A 23,518-nucleotide genomic window follows, 5' to 3' on the forward strand; every position below is an offset into this window, starting at 1 on the left:
GAACCAGCCGGCATTACATAATCTTGCCGCGATCCTGATCCGGTCCCTGAGCCAGACGAAGCCACCGGCAAACGGACAAGGGGTGGGGGAACTGGGGTGCCGGTTTGATTAGGAACACACACACGCACAACCTGCCTACCAGCGTGGGGAACACGCGGACGCACCTGAGGAAAATGCAGAGGAGTTGCTGGAGGCAGCCGCTGCCGAGCAGAGGCCCCAAATTTTCCAACTAAATACGCCGGGGACGGGGACGGGGAGGGGGTAAGCGGGGACCGTCGCGAACCAGCAGCCTCAGCGGCAGCAGGACACCGCAACCCGCAAGGGTCGGGAGGGTGGGGGGAAGGCAACCGGCTATCCCAGGCTTACGGCCGCACCACTGTCATTCCGGGCGGTGCCGCGGGCAGCCGCAGTGCTTCCCAATTACCATTTGCCGGCGTATAAGACGACCCGGCGTATAAGACGACCCCCCCACTTGGAGGCATGTTTTTCAGGGCAAAAAAGTCGTCTTATACGCCGGCAAATACGGTATATAGTATATAGTTGTGCTTTTACAGTTGTAGCAACGTTTCGGCAGAATCTCATCTGCCATCATCAGGCTTCTGTATTGTGTTCATCTGTGAATCAGACTTTCACAGCCGTTTCAGTTTTAAATTTGGGGCTAGCCTACTGCTGTGCCAGAATACCATACATGTAAGTACCCGCGAAAACTTAAGAAAACATATATATGTATATGTGTATATGTATATATATATATATATATGTATGTATGGTATTCAGCTTTGTTCGGGTATTTTCCCACGTCATTATAGTTGTGCTTTTAAAGTTGTAGCAATGTTTCGGCAGAATCTCATCTGCCATCATCAGGCTTCTGGCATATATGTCCTGTCTCACTTTTCTTCTTTCCCAAAAGATGAAAGAGTACAAACTCACACAAACACAGGCAGGCAAGCTGACTCGGACTTCACAGAGTTAATTTTTTGGAACTGATAATGTCCTTGGCATTCCAACACGCTCTGCCTGCCAAGTCCGAACTGAAAACAAATAAAAATCTACTCACAGAAAATTACAAGGCAGTCCACAAAAATCATTCACGAAGAAAATCTGAAGTAAGATTAAACTTTGTCCCGTACAAAGTTCCAGCCGAAAACACACCCACTTTTATCCCCTGTGGGGTGTGGCTCAATGACTCAGCTCACCCTCTGACCCTCCCACGCCTCCTACGTTGCTGCTCACGTTTCTCCCTACGACACTGCTTAGGATCAAGCAAACACTCTTCCTCTTTACTCCCTGTCAGGGGTTGCTCCGATATGCTTTCCTCCTGATTAATCTCAGGCTGTTCCTCTCGGTTGTCTGATGAAACCTGAGGCATTATCAGGGAGGAAGGCATTGCCAGAGAGGAAGGTCCTGGGGAGGAAGGCATTCCCAGTTCCTCCTCCTCATCTTCCAGGTCTTCTTCCTCTGACAGCATAGGCTCGGGAATCGGGGCCACAACATATATATATATGTATATATTTGTTTTCTTAAGTTTTCGCGGGTATCTATATGTATGGTATTCAGCTTTGTTCAGGTATTTACACACACATTCTTCTGAACAAGTTATGTATTAGCACAGAGTTTCACCCAATCTTGCAATGTCTTTTCAGAGAACCAATGTGGGTTCTCTGAAAGATTTTTGTGAGTGAGTTTCCAGGCCATTTGTCAGCTGATTAGCACCATATTTTGGAAAGCAATTGTTACAATTAAGTATCGCAGGCTTAAGGCTGGGTAAGGAGAAAAAGAGGAATCAAAATAAATATAGAGAACAGACTCTGTTGTCAAAGCAGACCTTGTTCTAATTGCACATATTTGGATGTACCAACACTGGTACTGTGGGAACACATACCTATGACTTCTGAACATTCAGTCTGTAAGACTGTCAAACAAAGATGACTACACTTACTGTTTATAAGGAAGAGTACAGCTTTGTAGTGATTGCAGATGACATGGACCATCACAACATGCCAAAAAAGGACAGAAAGTCACCCTGTTTACTTCTGAGGTTTTACCTTAGTATCTCCTCTTAGAACACACAATTTCGCAATACTAACAATGTCCTCAAAATTAGTCAAAAGCTTACTACTGGCAAGACTCACACACAGCGTAGTAATGGTTTTTCAAAACTAAATATATTATTGTGGTTATAATAGCTTGTTTCCAACTCTGAATCATTGTAATAGGTACAAAACATATTAATATATACAACTTACAGCTTGCTGAATTCCATTCTTTACTTCTTTACTCAGCATGCCTTCAAATACAAAGGAATCACCAAATCTTTCTGCCTAAGGAAGGAAGGAAGGAAGGAAGGAAGGAAGGAAGGAAGGAAGGAAGGAAGGAAGGAAGGAAGGAAAAATAAAATCAGATAATTAAGTATCTTCCCAATAGCAATTTACTGTTACTGTAAAAGAAAACACACACATTTTTCCCAACTGAATACCCTTCAAATAGTAAACTTTCTTTCACCTTCAACCCTGAAAACCAACAGTTATAATTTTACAACATACTCCCTTGGGATAAAATATTACATTATTCAAAGACTAAGACTTTTCAATGAGCTAAAATATAAACTCCTAAAACAGAAACAAAACAGATAGTGACTTTTAGAAGGTCTATAAACATTTCTACTAACTGTATCAAATTCTAATGGAGGAAAGAACAAAAAATCTATGAAATATATGCATTTTACTTATATGTTAGCAGATTTATTATTTAATCATTCATGCTGGTATAACTTAGAAAGTAAGGCTGAATGGGAATCAGCATGTTTCAATCAGCTTTTCACTAAAATGGGATTTGAAAATCTATTGACGTGTATATATTTCTATCATGTCAACTCCATATTTGCTTCTTGCTTTTTATCACTTGGGTTTATTTTTAACTAATAATTGTATTTCAAATGGAGCATCAGGAAAATAATATAACCATGTCATAAAGACATGTGATAAAACAATAAAAAATTACTGTATTATTAATATGTGTATTTTTGGAAGGTAGAGCACAGGTCAATGAGTACTTCAAGCTTGAACGTCAGAAGACTCTGAGTTCCATTTATGACATACTTTGAAACAAAATATCTAAAATAACGTTAGGAACCTATTCTGTCTTCAACCTTGAGAAATTACATACTGCAAGAGATGTCACTTAATCTAAGACCAGATGATCCAACAGCATGACAGCTTTATGTGTTTGAAATTACAAGAGTCATGCAATTTGTGGTTTTCAAAATTTTGAACTCCAGTGTCTATATTATTTCTTGCAATCATCTCTGTAAGTAATTCTGTTTATTACTAGGTTACCAAAACTAATAGTGTCCATCCCCATCCGTGTGTCCCAAAGAACTAGGCTTCTGAGATTATATCAGTTTTAGGGAGGAAGGCAGTGTTATTGGTACAGAACTTTAAACAAAAATTGGTTTTGTTTGGAATTCTACTCAAAATTTCCACCAAGATAAATGACAAAGGAGGTTGAAGTAAAAAAGTGTATTAATGGTGGAATAAAGTGTAGAACATCTACCACATTTTGAATTGACAAAGCAGTCAAACGTGTGTAAAAACAGCTTAATTGCTATTACTATTAATTACTTGTAATATGTTTCTGTGTATGTATGTGTGTTATTGCATTATTAGTGATGGTGGAAGTAAAAGATACAGAGGGAAGATTACTAGCAATAGCAATAGTTCTTAGATTTATATACCTCTCCATAGAGTTTTATAGCACTTTCTGGGCAGTTTACAGAGTTAGCATATTGCCCCCAATAAACTGGGTCCTCATTTTACCAACCTTGAAAGTATGGAAGGCTGAGTCAATCTTGAGCCCCATCAGGATTGAACTCTAGGCTGTGGGCAGAGTTTCCCTATAATACTGCATTCTAACCATCAGGGCTCCTAACCTGTTCCTTACTCAAATTCCCTTTTCTCATCAATTTCATTTTAAAAGTAACCTCAGAATTGCTTTTAGAAGTATACCTTTAGGGATGACATAAACTGAGATTTTTCAGATTTAGGTATACAAAATGTGTCGTGTGTTTTCAAGTTATCATACGTGTTCTGAATAATAAAAATTATAGGTAACTTCAGAAATGGTTTTTTTTCCCACTGATAAAAGCAAAAATGTTTGACCTGCAATTCAGCATTTGACTTTTACATTTGTTCTACACATATACTGCAATAGCAGAAGATGCAGGGAACAGATAGATAATAAGCACGTACATTTCAAATAAACATACCCATAACTAGTGATTATGCAATAGCAGAAGATGCAGGGAACAGATATATAATAAGCACGTACATTTCAAATAAACATACCCATAACTAATGATTATGTCTTTCACATTGCTAGAAAGCAGAAATATTTTTAGATTGCTATAAAAGTTTATCCACTTCTCTGGAACTGCCTACTTTTTGTCTGGCAATACTATTTTAAAGTGTCTATCTCTGTGGCAACATATAACAGAAATATATTCAATATACCAAAATTAGGAATTCTGAATTCCTAGCAGCTATACTATTTCAAAGATAATTGCAGCATAATCCTTGCAGATTTACTGAGATCTGTTCTGTCCTGAAATATACAAAGCAGTGTATTTCTCCGCTGAATGTATTACAAACATGCTACGCCTAAGCAAACAGAGTTTATGATGGGATTCATAAACCAAGACATTCCTGAGCTGAAACTTAAGGAATTTACCCAGCAGTTTCTCCATTATAAAATATAGCAGCACATGTTAGTATAACTAAATTTCATTAGCTATAATTATATCAGCCGCTGATTCCTATTGATCACCAAATCCAAGCCCGCTCTTTTAAAAGTAATTTACAAAAACTTCTTTAAAAATAAATAAAGTGTAGAAACTCCTTTTTACTTCAATATACCCTCCAAATAATTTAACAGCATTCAGCATTCAATACTGAGTTCTTTAAAATAACCACTTTGGGACAATCTTTATTATTAACTATTGTAGGCAGGTGAATCAATATTGTAATTTTTTTTAGCCGATACATATTTTAAATGTCAACATTTCCCAGGATTTGGCCTTCCAGGAGTATATAAATTTAGTTCCCATTCCAGCACGCTGGTTTGGGATGTCAGACAGAGTATCCCATCATATTTCAACATCATCACTGAAATCATGTAAAATAGGGTTTGGCATTTGCTTCAGGATTCTGCCTCCTGAGAATCTTGATTCTCTGCTGATTCCTCCTGACTGCTGAAAACACTGTGGACAGCATTTGGTAACATCTTAAGAGAGAGATGGGAAAAGTGATTTGTCACAGATTAGCAAAGCTGAATGCCATACTGCTGGACTAGAAAAATGCTGCAATCACAAATTTGTATTTATCTAACTCGTTCTAGAACTTGGTTCCTAATTAATTTTGACTTTAAGATCTCATATGCACACTGATCTTTACTTTCATATCCTTTCCTAGGCTCTTTAGTTATGTATTCTAGTTTTTCTTCTTTATTCATGCTTTTAATAAACAACGAGGGTCTGAATTTTTGTACTGCTAGCTAGAAACTTTAAGGATATGAATGAACCAAACTAGCCCAAATTAAATTGCACAAAATCAGAACTGCTAACTGTTAACAGACATCAAAGCAACTTAATAACATTGGTTCCCCCAAAGGAGTTGGTTTGTGCCTGGGGTTCTCCTACATTGTCACCTCCTACTTAAACAGCCCAGGGTCTTTCCTTAGCTCCAAAGGATGTACTGATCTACTAGGATCAATATGTTCTGGTGATAGCAATCCTGTTGTTCTATGATACATTCTGTGAGGAGTAAATTCAAAATGCAGCAGTTTAAACTATTGATGGGACACCACCAACAAGCTAGGATAATTCTTATTTTGAAGGTGCTACATTGGTTGCCTATAGGTTCCTAGGCTTAATTAAATGTACTGGTTATTATCATTAATGTTCTGTATGGCTGAGCTTTGGGATCCATAGTATGCAACACACTGCCAAAATTGAATGTCTATGATGACATCTACTTTGGTGATCAAGAGAGCCTTTTTTTTGCTCCTCTTCCTTAAAAGGTCTTCTCAGTGCAGGTCACCATTTCATAGAATATTCTTCTTCCAGAAGTATAGATAGATAGTCCTGATTCAACTAAAATTTTGTAAGCAAGCTAAATCAGGTCTATTCCAGCATGTGTCTGATCCTTAGAAGATATTAGTTTCATTTTATGGATACTTTTGTAATTATTATTGGCTTTTAATCATACTACTTTTTACTAATTTTTTTACTTTGATATTTGCACATGATTTGTTGTTCCCTACCTGGTTCACTACAAATAGGGGGGGGACTGCAAATATTTTAAAAGAAAGTATATTTTGTTTTATTGTTTTAAAATTTTTAAATTACTCTGTAATATACCTAGAAAGCTTTCATTGTTAGGCAAATTAAAGGAGCCCTGATGGTGCAGTGGTTAGAATGCTGTACTGCAGGCTAACTCTTCCCACATCCAGGAGTTCAATCATGACTGGCCAAGGTTGATTCAACCATCTTTTCAAAGTTGGTAAAAGAAGACCCATATTTTTGAGAGCAATGTGCTGACATTATAAACCACTCAGAGGGTGGTGTAAAGCACTAAGTGGTATAGAAGTCCAAGTGCTATTGCTATTGCTAAAGATCCAATAAATAGAAAGCTTACCCCCCAAAAAGGCATGTTTATGACTGCTTTGTTGATAGCTCTTTCGGTCTTCTGATGGAAGACTGATGGGTTGCATTATCCACTCACATCTACAATTACACCTACAGACATCATAGTTAATGACTGCACTCTCTGTAGATATCAGGAGTCATCTAGAGGAATATGCACTGGAGAAGGCAGATCATTAAGCAGCAACCTTGGAGTGCCAATTGAATGGGAAAGTAAGGGCCAACCTGACAGACACTGGTAAAACGTTTTCACATGCTACTTTCCTGGCAAAATTATGTAACACGTGCTAAGACTATAAGACATGTTACCCACCAAAGGCTAACTATTGGCCCTTGGTAAAGGAGGAGTATTTAGGAATAAACGGACCAAATACTTGTTTTGCTCCACACAGAAAATTTGATGAAATCTTCTATCATCCTGGATTGATACTGTATCCCGAATCACTCATCCATCTTATAAACTATGAGCAGTTTCCCAGGCTATGATTTCTCCTATAGCTCTATAATGGTAGGCTGATAATAGGAAAGTAAACTGTTGAAGATGAAGGAAGATATCCTTTGTGATGTGTCCAACATTTATCTGCTACTGTCTTATAACAAGCAATAGTGGTGCAAGAACTTGTACCTCCTGCTTTACAGGTTGGTCCACTTTTCAATAAGCTACTCTAAAATGCTGCTACCGATAACCAATCAAGGGTCCCTTTCTTTTGTTGGGTGGGGCAAAAGTATTTTTCTTCTGTGCTGATTTTAAATTTTCTCTCAAGAAACACTGTGTTCATCCTAACAGGTAAATTATGTGGGTGTCTTTGTGTGGTTTATTTCCTTTTCTTTGTGCAGGGTGTTCCAAAATGTTCATCTTTAGGAGGTACAGACTCCAAATGAAGAGCTGTGGAGGAATATCTTCTATTTTTCCCAGGCCAATCCAATATCTGACAAGAAAAATATTCCTCTTATAAAATATTCCTTTTATAGCAAAAGTTTACCTTCAAGCTTTATTTGGACACAAACAAGGCTGTTTTGCAAAAACGCCAACTTCTTTCACTTACCTCTGTAACATAGCCAGTAGCATTCACAAACTTCTCAAACTCTGCATTGCTGACTTCATAGCGATCCATGAAAAAATGACCAATGTGGACTCTCCTTCCAGGCCCTTCTCCATCTTGTTTTATAATGGGCTCATCAGTTCCCATTGTAAACACTCCAGCTGGAATCGGGACCATCTGCAAATGGAAGAAGACTCTTTCAGATATGCTTAAATCTTCAAAGGTCTTCTGTGTCCTTTCTTACAGGATGTAGAAATAACTATTGGTCAATATCTTCAAAGTTCAGAATATCATCGGCCAACCAATGGGTGGCACATAAATTTAATAAATAAATACGATATTGTATGAAACATACTCAGTAAACTACAGTAACAAAACACAGCAACCCATGTCCAGAAAACCTGCGTGATTAGGCAGATAAAACAGAGGTACAAAAAGTAGGAGATGGAGAATAAAATCCAAATGACTGGGCAGAATTTCAGCTGTGAAATCTTCAATTCAAAGGATATATCAAAATGGTGACTGCACATGTATGTCGTGGATAGTGACAGATATCGTTAAGTGTCCTACATTTTTAAATCACACACTCAGCTCTGAAAACACAACAAAATGTAACCTTTTTTCACAATGTAATTTTCTGAAGTTGAAAGAGACGGAACTTATCTGATCACGTGAAAAAAATTCTGGTTATAGGAAACAATAAAGCTAGAAGCGTCCATACCTGAGTACATGGGGAAAAGGGACAACTTTGTTTTACTTCAAACATTCAGCTGTCACCCAAATAGTGACACCATCTCAACACTGCAGGTTGCTGCTAATTTGCACACTATTCACAAATTGGTCTTGGCAATATTCAGACTCCTATACCTTTTCATGTATTGCTTGTTGTTCCATGTCTCTTTGTAAGCAAGATCTTTGGCTTAATGGAACAACAAGCAAGAAGAGAGAAAAATTAATGATGTTGTTTAGATCCCTCTCTAGAGAACCATTTCAACAGAATACCTCAGTGGATACAACTAATTTGCTCTTGTCCCTGAATTATTAAGTCTGGCTACTAAAAACTTTTGTAAATCTGCATGAAAGATATTAATTCAAAACTAACTTGTGGGCTAAATAATAAGATTAAAAAATATTGGGCCATATTCAGTTGAAGTTTGTTTATTTTAAAAATTCCATCTTCTTGTAAAAAATCTTTGGTTAACTGTGTCACTTGAATCACTATCTTTTCCTTACTAAAACATGTTAAAAGAAATTAATTTTAATAGGTGGAAATATCATAATATTCTAAGTAAATAAAAAAATTGAATAAGTTCTAGAGACAATTGAGACAAAGGTGAGACAATTCTTATCAAACAAGTCATACAATATAAAGTAGAGCTGTCAAACTCCCGGCCTGCAGGCTGGATGCATCACGCACTGGCCATGCCCATGCCCGGTTTAGTGAAGGGGGAGAAAGTCCTAATATGTCACGTGACACCGCTGATGTGAGTTTGACACCCTTGATATAAGGAGGAAAAGTTTTTCACTTCAGCTCTAGCCCAACTAATTTGGTGAGTCAATATTATTTTTCTCATGCAATTAATATAATGTAATTGTCTTGTTTTGATTAGATTTCTGACGTACATTTTAAAAAATATACGATACTGCTGCACCGGCCATCTCTAAATGTGACTATACCTACTGAAATATGTTTGAATTACAAATCTATATCACTTTTTAGGGCACAAAAAAAAAATCCCAAGTGTGATTTGTTAAAAATTACTTGCCATGAAAGACAGTAAAACAACAAGTATTAAATATAACCAAGTTACATAAGAAGGACAAAATTTCTAAGCATATGTTATCACATGAATTCCCTTTAAAGGCAGATATTATTGATAAGTCGGGGACTCCCAACTTTGGAGGGTCCAGTAGATCAATGTGGAATTCTCACAAAAGAGTTACCTGCCTCCCTCTACTCATTAGATCAAGAAAATGATATCAGAGTTGAGCTGAAAGCAACAGGATACAATGGCATTCCTTCTGAGATCAACAATGCACTAGACGCAAATGCCTTCCAGGCTTTCCGAGATATCTTGGAAGACATTTGGTTGACAGGAAAGATGCTGGATGGCTTCCATGATACCCTCAATTGTTGCTCTCAGTAAAAAAAAGGGGAGGAACTAAATCAGATTGCAGAAACTATAGAGCAGGGATGTCAAACTCCAGTCCCTAGGGTGCTTAGATCTGGCCCACGGGACTGCCCTGGAAACAGCAAAGGACCAACCTGTGGTGCCTCTGCCAGTGAAAATAAAGCTCATGAGGGCTGTGGATGGCCCTCCCGAGCTCCGTTTTCACTGGCAGAGTGCTTGGCCTGCTACAGGCACCCCTGACATAAGTGATGTTGAACTGGCCATGCCCACCCCGGCCATGCCCACCTGAGCCCCTCAAGGTCAAACACAACCCTGAAGTGGCCCTCAATGAAACTGAGTTTGACATTCCTGCTACAGAGGTATTTCACTGCTGTCCATTGCAGGCAAGGTTTTTGCCCATATTTTCCTGAATAGGCTTGTCACTGTCTCAGAAAGGAAATCCTGGAGGCGCAGTATGGCTTTCGGCCAGAATGGAGTACAGCAGATATGATATTTGCCATGAGGCAAGTCAGGAGAAGGACACTGAGCAGAACAAGCTTCTTTACTCTGGGTTCATTGAACTGACAAAGGCATTTGACACTATAAAAAAAAGGCTCTCTGGATCATCTTGAGATGTTATTGATGCCTGAAGAAATTCATGAAATTGATCAACTATTTCATAATGGACAGATTCTTTACAACAGTGATTCCTAGGCTGAATTTGCTATTTCTAATTGGATAAAACAAGGTTGTGTGCTAGACTCAGTCCTGTTCAATTTGTTGTTGCATGTTGCATGTTGTCATGTGCTGTCCACAGCTTGAAAGAAGGTGTGTACATCAGGAATTGATTGGACATCTCTGTCTTTGACCTTTGCTGCTTGAATGCACAGAAGAAGTGCCTCCATACAGTCTTTCAAGAAACCCTCTTTGATGCACTTCTGGCTCACAAAGACAGTGGTCTATAGTTGATGCTGAACAAATTCTCAGATGTTGCTGTGCTCTTTGGTCTAACTATCAGCCTGAACAAGACTGAAGTACTTTATCAGCCCATGCCAAATATCAAGTCTGTGGAACCAAAAGTCACTGTTGATGACAGGCAAGCTGACAAATGTTACCAGCTTCAAGTATGTAGCTAGCGCTGTCTCGAGTGCTAGGTCTTTGGACATAGAAATTGACTCCAGGTTCAGAAAGGCCAACCAGGCACTGGAATAGCCAAATACTTTCTCCCTCCTGCCCTCCCTCTTTCATTAGAATGCTCTACCCACAGCCAGGAATTTGATCCTGACTGGCTCAAAGTAGACTCAGCCGTCCATCCTTCCGAGGTCAGTAAAATGAAGACCTAAATTGTTTTTTTTTTAATAGTTTTTATTGAAATTAAGCTTTAAAAACATTGAACGTGGTGGTCTTTTTTGAGATAGATAGATAGATAGATAGATAGATAGATAGATAGATAGATAGATAGATAGATAGATAGATAGATAGATAGATAGATAGACAGACAGACAGACAGACAGACAGATAGATCACATTGTTATATAAGCAAAATATCACCAAACAATATAAACATTTATATACATATACATATACATATACATATACATATGCATATGCATATGCATATACATATACATATATGTATATATAATCAATCTTCACATTGTTATATAAGCAAAATATCACCAAACAATATAAACATTTATATACATATATACAGCTATATACATATTTACATTTAATCTTTATATCAATTTTCATCCTAAACATTATGTTGCAATAAGATCTCTTCTTAAATTCTAGTTCACGTTTTTTAGACTTCCTTTCATAGCCCTCCATACATAGAAATTTTCCCATACCGCATAGAATTCTGAAGTATCTTTCTCTTTCAATTCTAACATTATATTATCTAGCTCAGTGCACTGAAAAATCTTTTTTATTATTGCTTCGTCATTTGGTATTTCTTTTAACTTTCATGTTTGGGCAAGTAGTAATCTTGCGGCTGTAATTACATGAATGATTAGGTAAATATCTGCTTTTTTAAAATTCTCATTTATTATTCCCAATATAAATATTTTTGGTGTATAATTTATTTTTAAATCCAACATTTCTTCTAGCCATTTCCATATTTTGAAGACCTAAACTGTTGGTGGCATTATGTTGATGATAAATCTTAGGTGTTATTGCTATATTCAACAGGACTCATGTGCCTTTAAATGGCACCTTAATAAATTCAATAAGCTAAACTGAGTTTTTCTCACAACAGACAAGAAGTTTCATCAGCTTTCTTATGTAAATCTATTTTTAAAAGATGCATAAGAAAATGAAACGTTATGCCCAAAGATTGGAACAGAAAATAAAAAATATACACTTACAAAAGGACTTTCACTGAGAATCTATTTATTCCCAAAGGTTGGGCTAGATATGAGATTAGCCATGTTTCCACATCTCTCATGAGCAGGTGTTTAAGGTGTTTAAGTACACAGAAATCAGTGTCAACATCTGGGAAGGCAAAATTTTCTAAATTTAATTCTTAATTTTTTCCTTAATTTCTTATTATTTTTTATGTGCCAATCTTTGTTTCTTTTGATTGAAACAAAACATCAACAATGGATCAGATATGCAGTCTATTTTCCCCTTTCTTCCTGACAGGTGACAACTGAAGTCCTTGTTCCGAGCTGAGCAGGTATTCAAAGATTAATAGCTCACCTTCAGTTGCTTTTGGAAAACACAGGAAAGCAGAATTTCAAGTCTTTGAGGATTAAATCAACTAACAGTGAAGAATCAGTGAAAAATCTTTCCTAATATTGTCAACATGCATAAAAGAGGAGGAAGAGGATGAGGAAAAGGAAGGAAAAAGAAGAAAAAAGTCCGGAGGAGAAAGAAGAAGAAGTGAAAGAAGGAAGAAGGACTTGGGCAGCTCATTGCTCAACATTGCCCTATTGTAGCAAGCTTTCAGTATGTATCCACGTAGGTTATTTAAATATAAATGTGAATCCATGTTTTTCAATCTTGGCATCTTTAAGATACTTCAACTTCAACTTCAACTCCCAGAATGCCTCACTGGTATAAAACTAATATTTCCATTATAAACAGTTATTCATATTACTATTGAACATGAGGGTTGGTTCATTCTCCACTCAGAATTAAGACATATACCAAACTTTTGGTCTCCCCATCACCACCTCCAAAACAAGTCCATGAATATATTCCACTACCTTAGTCCAGTGGCTAAGGCACCAGTTAAAAACCAGGGGACTGTGAATCCTAGTCCCAGCTCAGCATGAATGCCAGCTGGGTGACTTTGGGCCAGTTACCCCATCTCAGCCAAAATCATCTCATAAGAGGTGAAAATGGAAGGAAGGAAGAGTATTGAGTATGTTTGCTGTCTTGAGTTACTTATAAAAATAATCAATGTGAGATACAATTAGCGAACTAAAACCTGCTTTGAAAGATGCTTTCAGAAGGCAGGTTAGAGGCTTCCTGAGATTATTCTTTGCTCTACTTTTTCTGAAGCAGAGATGATGGCCCCATCTGTTACAAATAGCTGGCCCTGCAAGCTTGTGAGGCGGAAGGTTGGGAGTGGGAGGAAAATATCACTAAAGATGGAAAGAACAGCAATGTGACAAAAGTACACACAAAGCTTCCTTCCTTCCTGCCTGCCTGCCTGCCTGCCTTTACAATTAGAAAATATGCTAATATTAATAAAATTATTGGTGAAAGGAGGAAGATTCTTCTTTTTAGAGATTTATTTATTTATTTAGTCATCCATCTTGTCTCAAGGCAACTAGAGTTAGATCACAATGGCTATTCCTAAAGTAATTTGATTTGATTACATGAATTTGCTTATTATAATTTTGCAATAAATCTGACATGATGCTACTGTGTCATAGTAATAACATATACAAGTATAAAACAAATGTCTTTATTTATTTTGGTGTAAGAATTCCCAGTTGATAAATTCTCAGTTTCAAATCCTCTGCGCTTATTCCCTCTATTGATACAAATTAAACTAGGAGACAGAATTCCTAATATTTGTGATAATAAAAATAAATTTAATTCCAAAGCTGATTTATATTTTGAAATCTCTTTTATTTATTATGTCATATTAAAAAATCAAATCAAATCTTTACTATGGTCAAAGACCAGCTTAAGAAGGGTGGGATATAGTCAATTAAAAAAGCATCAAAATACATCAGAATCTCAAAAAATAATTATTATAAAATGCTACAAGGTATAAAACAGAAGGATATGCTTAAAAATAAAACTCTAAAAGGAATCTAAGAGAAGGAACAGGAGCATTAAACGGTTGTAGGGTAACATAAAGGTAGTATATATGCAGACTATCACAATACGGAGCACTGATGACCTAATGCATATGAAAACTAACTTATGACACACGTCATCTGACAGATTTTAAGTGCTGCTATGCAAAATGTGGCAATATTATAAATTGTACAGTAGAAAGGTTGGTATCTGAGGGTAACAGGGAGGTGTAGAATTGTCTTATCCACTAAATATTTGTGCAATAATGTTGAGATGAGGCTAATACAAATGTTGTTATAATACAGACACTGGAGTCTTACTGGGTGCTGTATTGTTTCTATGTTTCCAGAGTCACAGGGACATTGTCTCCCCAGGTAGGGTATCTTCCACTATCAGTATTCAAGGACAGATGAGAAGACAGCATGACATCATGCCTGTAGGAGACAAGCAGGGTGAGCTGAAAGGCGGGGTTAAATGCGTCAATAGTTTCAAGTCATTGCACACTCACAAGAGATCCATGTCCAGACTCCTGTGAATTCCGTTGACCCTTACCTAGCACAAATTTAGGTTGAACTGTTGCTCAGATTCTTGCGTGTATGCAGCAACAATAATCAATTCTATTATTCAAACTCAACAAATGCTCCTAGTAATTTGTGCTTGACAATGTCAGAGTGAAGGCCTTCTGAGTTTAAGTAGAGATTAGTTAAGTATGCCATAGGATTCACTTGTTGGATTCACTGCCAATAAAGGTTGGAGATGTGGTTTAGTATTAAACAAATGAGTTGAAGACTAGCTTTAGTCATTGCTAAAATTTTCAATATATAGCTCTTCTTTGGCTCATCTTAAATCCAACGAATCCTGGGAAGTTTTGAGAACCTTGTTGGTCTGGGATCAATTTCAATATACACATTTAATCCCAAAGCTATATATGGAAAATATTTGGGTTATAGGTTCAATTTTGACCAATTTCCCATGAGGACTTGACATTAAGGGATAATCCCTGTTTAAAAATAGTGGATAAATTCCTCTCCTTGTATTTTTAGTTTGGATCAGTTCAATTGCAAGAAAGCCAATCTTAGATTTTGAGGGCGTTTTTAATTTTACATCAGTGTCTTGCCGTGTATTCAGCTTAAGCATTTGCTTAAGTGTCCTCATGTACCCTGCTCACAAAGCCTATAATTCTACAGATTTTCTCTTGTGATTCTTCTGAACGTACTTCTTTAATGTATAATGCACAAACATTGATAAATACTGTATAAGACAGCACCACACAAAATAATAGATATTTGATTTGCTCACAGTAAGAAATATTTGCCTTCCAAGTGGTTTTTCATTATAGTTGAATATGTTCATTATAGACAGAGTGATAGCAGTCAAGGAGTGTTTTGTACGTTTAAAGTATCCAGGAGTGTAAGCACTGCCTTGCTAAAATCAGGAAAGGTAAAAAACAGTAATAATACCCACTTAACCATTGGAAAATACCATTATTTTGCACTACCAACAATACTTCCTGGTGTATCGCCAGTTTGGTTTCAGGTAACAGGCAAATCTCAAAAATAAATCCATTAAAGCAGACATTGTTACTTTATTTATATGCCCTACCTTACTTCATAAGTTTTGTTTGAGGTCAAGTAGCAGGATCTTATCCTCCAAGTCAGAGATTGCCATGATGAAACAATCAACATCTTCAAAGGCATATAATTCACAATGTAAGGAAAAAAAACATACTATCTCTTCTGGATATCCTCACCAGAGGAAATGATAACAAATTAAATGTGTCTATCAAAAAACAACCCATATTAACCAAGTGCTCCGTTAATAAAATAACAACCCACCCTCCCACAGGAGAAGCTGTTTAAGAACATTATTCAGGCAAGCACAATCTAGAACACCAAAAACAGTCTACTTGTAATAAAATGGATACTCAAACAACTTTATCAAACAGTATCTCACCAATCAACTCATTACAGCAAAATCAACAAAAGCTATGAAAAGGATAACATCAAAAATATCTCAGAAATATCCAGAAACAGGATTTGGTTTAGCTTCTCAGTAAAAGACAATCTTATATGCAGGTGGCCTAAAAGAAGACACCATAAGGTCAGAAAGGATTCTAGCATCAGCTGAGAACATAGGTCTGTTGGCAATTACAAGTGCTCCAATGTCTGTTGAAAATAAATGTGTGGTCTGCTGGTTTCTATCTGGAGTAAATTGGTAGGCAATTCTCAGATGGGTGAAAGGTTTCAACTAATTTGAATTTAAAGGATGGCAGATGAGATCAGAAAAACAGTCACCAAATTCAAGGATAATAATAAGAATAATAGTGTCCAAAGGGAATGGCATCACAATACATATAGCCAAATGATCTTAGTGTTTGGTTTGTACTGAAGGTGGACAGGAGAAGAAGATAAAGCGAAGATACAAGTGTAAACCATCCAGTCGCTTCCCAATTATTCAGTGCAAGAGTGGATGGTGCCTACAATATTTTAAGCCCTTTAACCTAGAATGGTAAAAAGTAATAGCACTTGTAAAGGAAAGTAATGGATCTGTCTGGAACACCATAGGTTAAGTTGCATATATATCAAAGGGGAAAATATGCTAAGTACTTTATGCTATGCTTGCCTAGAAAAGCAGAGGAGATTCAACTTATGAATCTCAGCAAATCAGCTATCGAGGTTTGGAATTGGCAATGTACTGATCTGGGTTTGATAAAATTTGGCTTATATTTGGATTGATGTTAAACATTTTCTTTTTCTTTTTTTAAATAGAATTTTTCTGTTTCAATCAGTCCTGAAGACCATGTTTGTGGATCCCTGGTTTCAGTATTTTGGGTGTTTTACTGGTATAAGAAACATAGTTTACACATTGTGTGGTACAAAACACAGAGCCCCATGGAACTAGGCCAGATGTGCATAATTTTGCAGTGTTGGTGGTAAACACGGAAGTCTCTGCAAAGAGAAAGCATGATTTACAACTGATTCTACAGAAACAAATGGATTTACTTCTATAGCCCATTCCTTAATGTTGCAATCCCATATTTATCCTCCTGTTCTTTCTATAGAGTGGCTAAAGTTGGTGGGATACTCTAGTTGGTTGGAGAAAAGGAAGAAGAAATAAATTATCACCTAAAGTTTAGTAAAAATGCCAAAATACTGGAAGAGAAATGTTACCAAACAAAAACAATAAAACAATAAAAGTAAGTAGTGTGTGCACTTGATATAGTAGCCTTTCACTTTTAAGATGATTTAATTGTAAAATGTTTGTCTTTTAGGTTGTCCTTCACATCCCAATACTTTGTTTTAGCATCTGAAAAAAGCTAATTTAAAAATGAGGCAAAAAAAAACATTTAGAAACATAATCCATATACAGTATAACCTGTCTCTTGCCCGCGATAGTTCTATTCACATATATTTCTAAATTCCTATCTGCTGATAAATAATTGAAAACAAAGAAAAATTAGAATTTTTTTAAAAAATGTAACAAATGAGCAGTAGAAATTGAAATAGTCATCTACTTCATAACTTTCTGGTACAATGCCCAAAATACTGAGCTTTTAAAGCCTTTTGGAAATGGACAACTGGTTTTAGCTAGAGTCAAAACAGCTCTAAAACATTAAGGAGCATTTATAAAATTAGTGAAGTAAAGGTAGGTGAAAATAATTTGCCTTTGGAATGATTTTCAGTTATCAATGTTATATAGTTTTAGTACAAAAAGCCACTTTGCATCACATTCTCGGGTTGAGCTTTGGCAAAACAAAACAACCATCATAAATATGAACCAGTTGCCAAGCATCTGAATTTTGATCACATGACTGGGGATGCTGCAATAGTCGTAAGGGTGAAAAAAGGTCATAAGTCACTTTTTTCAATGCCACTGTAACTTTGAACAGTCAATTAAAGAACTGTTATAAGTCGAGGACTACCTGTATTACATGAATAACAAACAGGGGTAAGGTTATAAATTATGTCCACCATCTTAAATGCTTTAAAAGAAGACAAGATACAAGACTGCACACACATTCTGTCTCTCCATATAGATCAATTTACGCTAATTTAAAATTAAATTAAATTGTCTTCTGTTCAACATTGAATTATATAGGAATGTAATTATGAACTGCATTTATCTATTTTGTTTTGCTAAATAACAAGTCAGCAGCCTGGATTATAATCCACTAAATTTAGGCAATCTCAGCCATTGAAGTGCCACTAAGTCATGAGAACATAACTGGTGCTTTCAAGTTATTCTGATTCCATAATTACTGAACATGTGCCATACCATCAGGAGACAACAGAAGATGTAATATAACATTCTGTGAGTACCACAATTCTGTAGGAGACATAGTATAATTCAGCATGCTTATAGTTTCATTGAAAAATTTAAAGGTCTTTTATCCACATAGAAACAACAAGTAGACCTCCTGGGCACCTTTCTGTTTCCTCCCACTGAAGAAACTGAAAAAGAGAAATTCCCTATAATTTTCCTTCAATTTGTATTTCTAGACAGTGACAAATAATGAGAAATTAGGCTGCCCTTGCTACTGGCAATCATTGCTATAATATAAACTGATATTGTAAAGCCCAGTCTGCAATTTAACAAAGCATCTATCAAAATCTTGCCTTAAAATACTGTTTAAATCTGAACATTTGGCAAATAATAAGTATGTGAAGGGGTATTCTCACAAAACACAGCTAGAGAACAGTTCAAGTTAATCAGGACAAAATTGGCTGAACTAAAGAAAATGTTTAATGTATTGTCCAAGAACCCAATTAATCTCTTTCAAAGATGGCCATTATTTCTAATGACCTACATAGTGCAAATCAATTAAGCTGTAGCAGTATTAAGATCAGCAAGTTTACTGAAAACGTCCAATACAGCCTTAGATTTTGTATCAAAGACTTGGCAGAACAATCAATTATACAGCAAAGTGGATGGAACAGCTTGATTTTTGCAGATAGCTTGAGACAACCAGTCTCTTTTGAGCTTACAAATCCTTCAGAAATGGAACCACCACATAAATTCTATGTCTTAAAAATACTAATCTCTTATTACTTATATATGTTCTAATCAAGAAAGATATATCATATGGAGTTGTGGGGTTGATTGCTGCCCTGAAAGCCTCCCCTTTGCCTTTCTCAACTTGACAATTTTCTTGCCTCCTTAAATTATATTTTTTTAATAATTTTCTCATTTTTAAAATTTCTAATTTAAAAAAATTAACTCTAACATTTTAATTTTATATATTTTGATGCTGTATAACCACCCTGTGTCCCTCTTTAAGGGAAATGGGCCATTCAGAAATGTGAAATGTGTATAAAAAATAAGCTGCTTAGCAAATCGTGTTAAAACAGAGGGAGCAAGACAATTAAAGGAGAAAGCAGGGCCATTTCAAATGGGTTTATTAAGTCCAGGGGAGGTGAAAATGTGAGAAAATAACTCTAGCTTAACTCTATTAAGTATAGGTCATGCACAATTACTTTGGTAGACTTTCAAGATTATGCTACATTACCCTAATAAGTGGGCAGTGTGGTGGTTTTGTGGTTAAGATGCTGGGCTTGTCAGCTGAAAAACTGGCATCCAAAGTTTGAGACCCAACAGTTGATGAATGAGCTCCCATCCTCACCCAGATTCTGCCAACTTAACAATTCAAAATAATTCAAATGTGAGTAGATAAATAGGTACCACTTAGGTGGGAAGGTAACAGCATTACATGACATGATACTGGCCATATGACCTCAGAAATGTCTTTGGACAGTGCTGGCTCAATGGCCTTGAAACGGAGATGAGCACCATCCCCTACAGCCAGTAACGACTAACGGAGTCCACAGGGACTGCTTTACTTTACCCTAATAATAAAGATATTTCAAGTAATCTAGTTTTTTTTTTCCTTGATGCATCTGCCCTGAATGACTTGACGGGAATACGATAAATGAAAAACTAAGTCAGATGGTTTGTGGAGAATGCTAATTTTATTCTCAATACAACTGAAATGGACCATAATGGAGATTTAAATAGTTGCTGATTAAACACTGTTTTAGAATCACATGCCATTCTTATAATGTAAACTATTTTAACCAATGACAGCATGTTTTAAGCCAGCAAAATTGTATTTGAATCAAATTCTACATATTTAACAGAAGCATGAAAATGAGAAATATACAAGAGCTAATTGCAATCAATTGAAGGCAAAAAGAGGAGGAAGCAGCCAAGGATGAGATGATTGCATTGTGTCACCGATACAACAAAACCCCATGAATTCAGGAAATCCAACAGTAGAGGACAAGGAGGGCTTAGTATATTACACTCCATGGGGGTCATGAAGAGTCAGACACAACTTAATGACTGAACAACAATAACAACTGTAATTAGATCTGTATCTTAATCCTATAACTAAAAGCACTTCCAAAAACAGCCATCTTGACAATCTCTTCTAATGCTGTACTGATCTTACAATTAAGGATGTTGTTTAAAATAAAGTCTTAAACAAAATCTGGCATCAGCATGACATCATCTAGCCAATTTTGGCTGCTGTCAGAAGCTAAAGAAAGCTAACCTGCTTAATACTTGGATGGGGATTATTTCAGAAACCTAAGGAAGTGGGCCTAGATCAGGATATTAAAACAAAATCTAGGAAAAGATAATGGCAAATAACCTCCATCACTGTGCCAAGAAAATTGCAGGTAATTTTGAAGATAATAGAAGGTGAGCTTGATTCCATGATAACTTTAACTTGTAATCAAAATTCACCTGTTCAAATAGCTTACATTCATTGTGCTTTGCTCTTGACTAAATAGTGCAAAGGGGAGGAATTACCCTTCATTCTCTCTTGGAAAGCTGTTATATAGTTGAAAACAGAATGAACATATATGTTCCTTCTCCTGCAGAAAAATAACCCAAAGGATTAAGCAGAAACACTCTTCTCTATTTTATGGATAAGCAAGGATAATTTCATTTCTCTGATGCTTGTTCTCAAACAGGAAGAGAAAATAGCATTTTTTGCTTGGTGCTGAAGGGATTAAAGTTCTTCCTTGAAGGATCAAGCATAGCACTATGTCTTTAAAGAAACTCTGAGCTATGGCAGTGGGGGTGAAGACTTTGACCTCTGCCTGTTGATGAACAGGGAGGAGCAGAATACTCTGACCTTCCTTCACAACATAAATTGCCAGGAAGTGAATGGAAGCTGTCAAATGATCTATGATCCTCTGATCAGGCCTCCACCATGTTCATTTCCTGATCTGTCAGTACTTATGCTACCCTATGCCATGTCTTGCTTTAACTATGGTTAGCTGATTAATCCACAATTTGCTGGATATATACACACACTGTAACTCCAAAAGTATATATTTTGCAATGCTTCCATTGCCAGATTGCTGAAGAGAAACAGCAATTTATAAATAGGTAGTACATATCTTGGTTTATACATTTTTAAAAAAATCTCCAGATGTTTCATGTGATAAAAAGCACACACATGGAAGTTAAACATATTTTTACAGTATTTTTTGATTAATCATGTTTTAGAATTAGATGTTAGAAAATCCAGTGATCAGACTAGTCTAAGCATTCGCTAACATAATACCTTACATATGTTTTGGAATTCAACTCCCATAAGTGGGACTGATTGATTGGGGAGTAGTGATTGATGGTGATGAGACATCACAACTCATATAGAAAAGGAAGGGGCTGCTCATGCAGACACTAATATATTACACACTGATAGAACCTTAAATGTTACATGCTGCAACATATAAAAAATTTTCCCCACATGGCTGCTTTTGGAGGAGTCCCATTGCAGCCATCCTATTCCAATCTCTACCTCTCAGAACCTGCTCTCATTTGAGTTTAACAGATGCAGACTTCCCTATAATTCTCAATCCAAGAGGAGCACTTCTATACCACGCTGCCACAAATTGTTCTCATCATAAATTGTCCCATCTATTCTTCCTCCAATCCAATCTACTGTAATATCTTCCAGAACTGGGTTATGTTGTTCACTTTTATGTCTCTTCCACTTTCATCAACTTTCTAGAGCAGACTTTCAACTATTCTTCAGCCCTTGCTTTTGGCACTTTGGCTGCTCATCCGCATGATAAGCTATAACAACTATCATGTTGGCCACCATTCCTCAGATCCTGTGGATATGGTTGGTCATTGAAAGTTTTCCTTTTCATGGATCCCAGTGTTGCCACTGCAAATGATGTTCTGCAGTGGTACAATACCTATCAACAGATCAGCTTTCTGCACAGCTGCAGCTTCCTGTTTTCACTCAAAACTCAGAAACACCAGCAACTTCCAGATCACAGTGGCCAGATTATTGGCTTCCCTTCTAATGGTTAGTTTCAGGGTCCTTCATATTTCCTTTTCTCGGGTAATTCTTCTCCTCTGTCACTTTTCTGTTGCAGTATCTTGCTCATTTAAATATTTTCAATTATCTAGCCCATATGACCCAACAGAAAAAAATATTTCCCTTTCTTTATTCAAATTATTTTCACCTCTCACCTGAATATATAATCTCATCCCACTCAGTGCCACCTTAGCTGAGATACAAAGCAGACATAAAGCCAATTCAAGTGTTTTTTAAATATATTAGGGCTGAACTGTGTAACAGCTCACATTTTTGTACATCATCTCTAAAATTGAAAAGTACAGCATATTTTCAGCTGAAAGTATTGCAAATAGGATTTTTTCAAGATAACTGATTTTGCTAAGATTATTGGTCTGTGCTGGATCCTTCCCAAGTAAGTACTTTTTAATTATTTTGTTATAATGCATTTTTAATACTAGTAAACACAAAGCTTCACATAGCTTAGGACCTCAGCATGTCTTAATCTACACCTGGTTGTAATCCAACAAACTTGGATAATGCCAGGTTAGAGAAGGTTGGAACCTCTTGGCATGTGGGCTTGTTATAAATTGGTTTACAGATGCTACACGTGACTGAGATGGTTGTTCGTTAATTTTTTCTCACCGCACATACGATAAGAAACACTGAACTGAAAGTAACATCTAGCAATCACGTTTTAAGTTATGTCAGACGCTCCAGAAACGCTGTTACACCCGCTGCTCGCCATCCCATCATTAAAGCTTCATTCCTCATTAACGCCACCAACCTATCGCCCCGTTTACCTACCTTCATACCCTCGTTTTTCGAGCGGTCGTCTCCACGGCGATTATTTGGCTGCTGGGAAACATTCGCCTCCAGAGAGTATTTCCGTGCAGCTCTTTCCGCATCGCTTGCACGACTGTTGCTGCAACCACAGTCCCCCTGATCCTCCTCTTTCCCGGACTTTCCTTCTTCTTCGCTATCGTCTAAGCACTCTGCGGATCGCAGCCACAGAAGCCAGCAAGTATAAACCACCCGAAACAAATTGTGCCTGGGCGCAGCCATATTTTAAGGAAAGTCACGTGAAAGA

The 23,518-nt window shown here is 36.7% G+C and overlaps 1 protein-coding gene across 1 annotated transcript in view; it reads right to left on the reverse strand.

Moving 5' to 3' along the window:
- SUMF1 (sulfatase modifying factor 1) overlaps positions 1-23,518 on the reverse strand; it is a 73,545-nt gene extending 50,027 nt beyond the window's left edge. The window contains exons 1-3 of the mRNA XM_087954607.1: positions 23,236-23,518; positions 7,744-7,917; positions 2,247-2,321 (exon numbers count right to left, since the gene is read on the reverse strand). Coding sequence (XP_087810733.1) covers positions 2,247-2,321; positions 7,744-7,917; positions 23,236-23,493 — 507 coding nt within the window. The 5' untranslated portion in view covers positions 23,494-23,518. The remainder of the gene's footprint in view (positions 1-2,246; positions 2,322-7,743; positions 7,918-23,235) is intronic.

This window comes from Notechis scutatus, chromosome 2, assembly GCF_049901735.1.
Source record: "Notechis scutatus isolate UNSWTSFEM ecotype Mainland chromosome 2, rNotScu1.2, whole genome shotgun sequence".
NCBI classification, from domain to species: Eukaryota; Metazoa; Chordata; class Lepidosauria; order Squamata; family Elapidae; genus Notechis; species Notechis scutatus.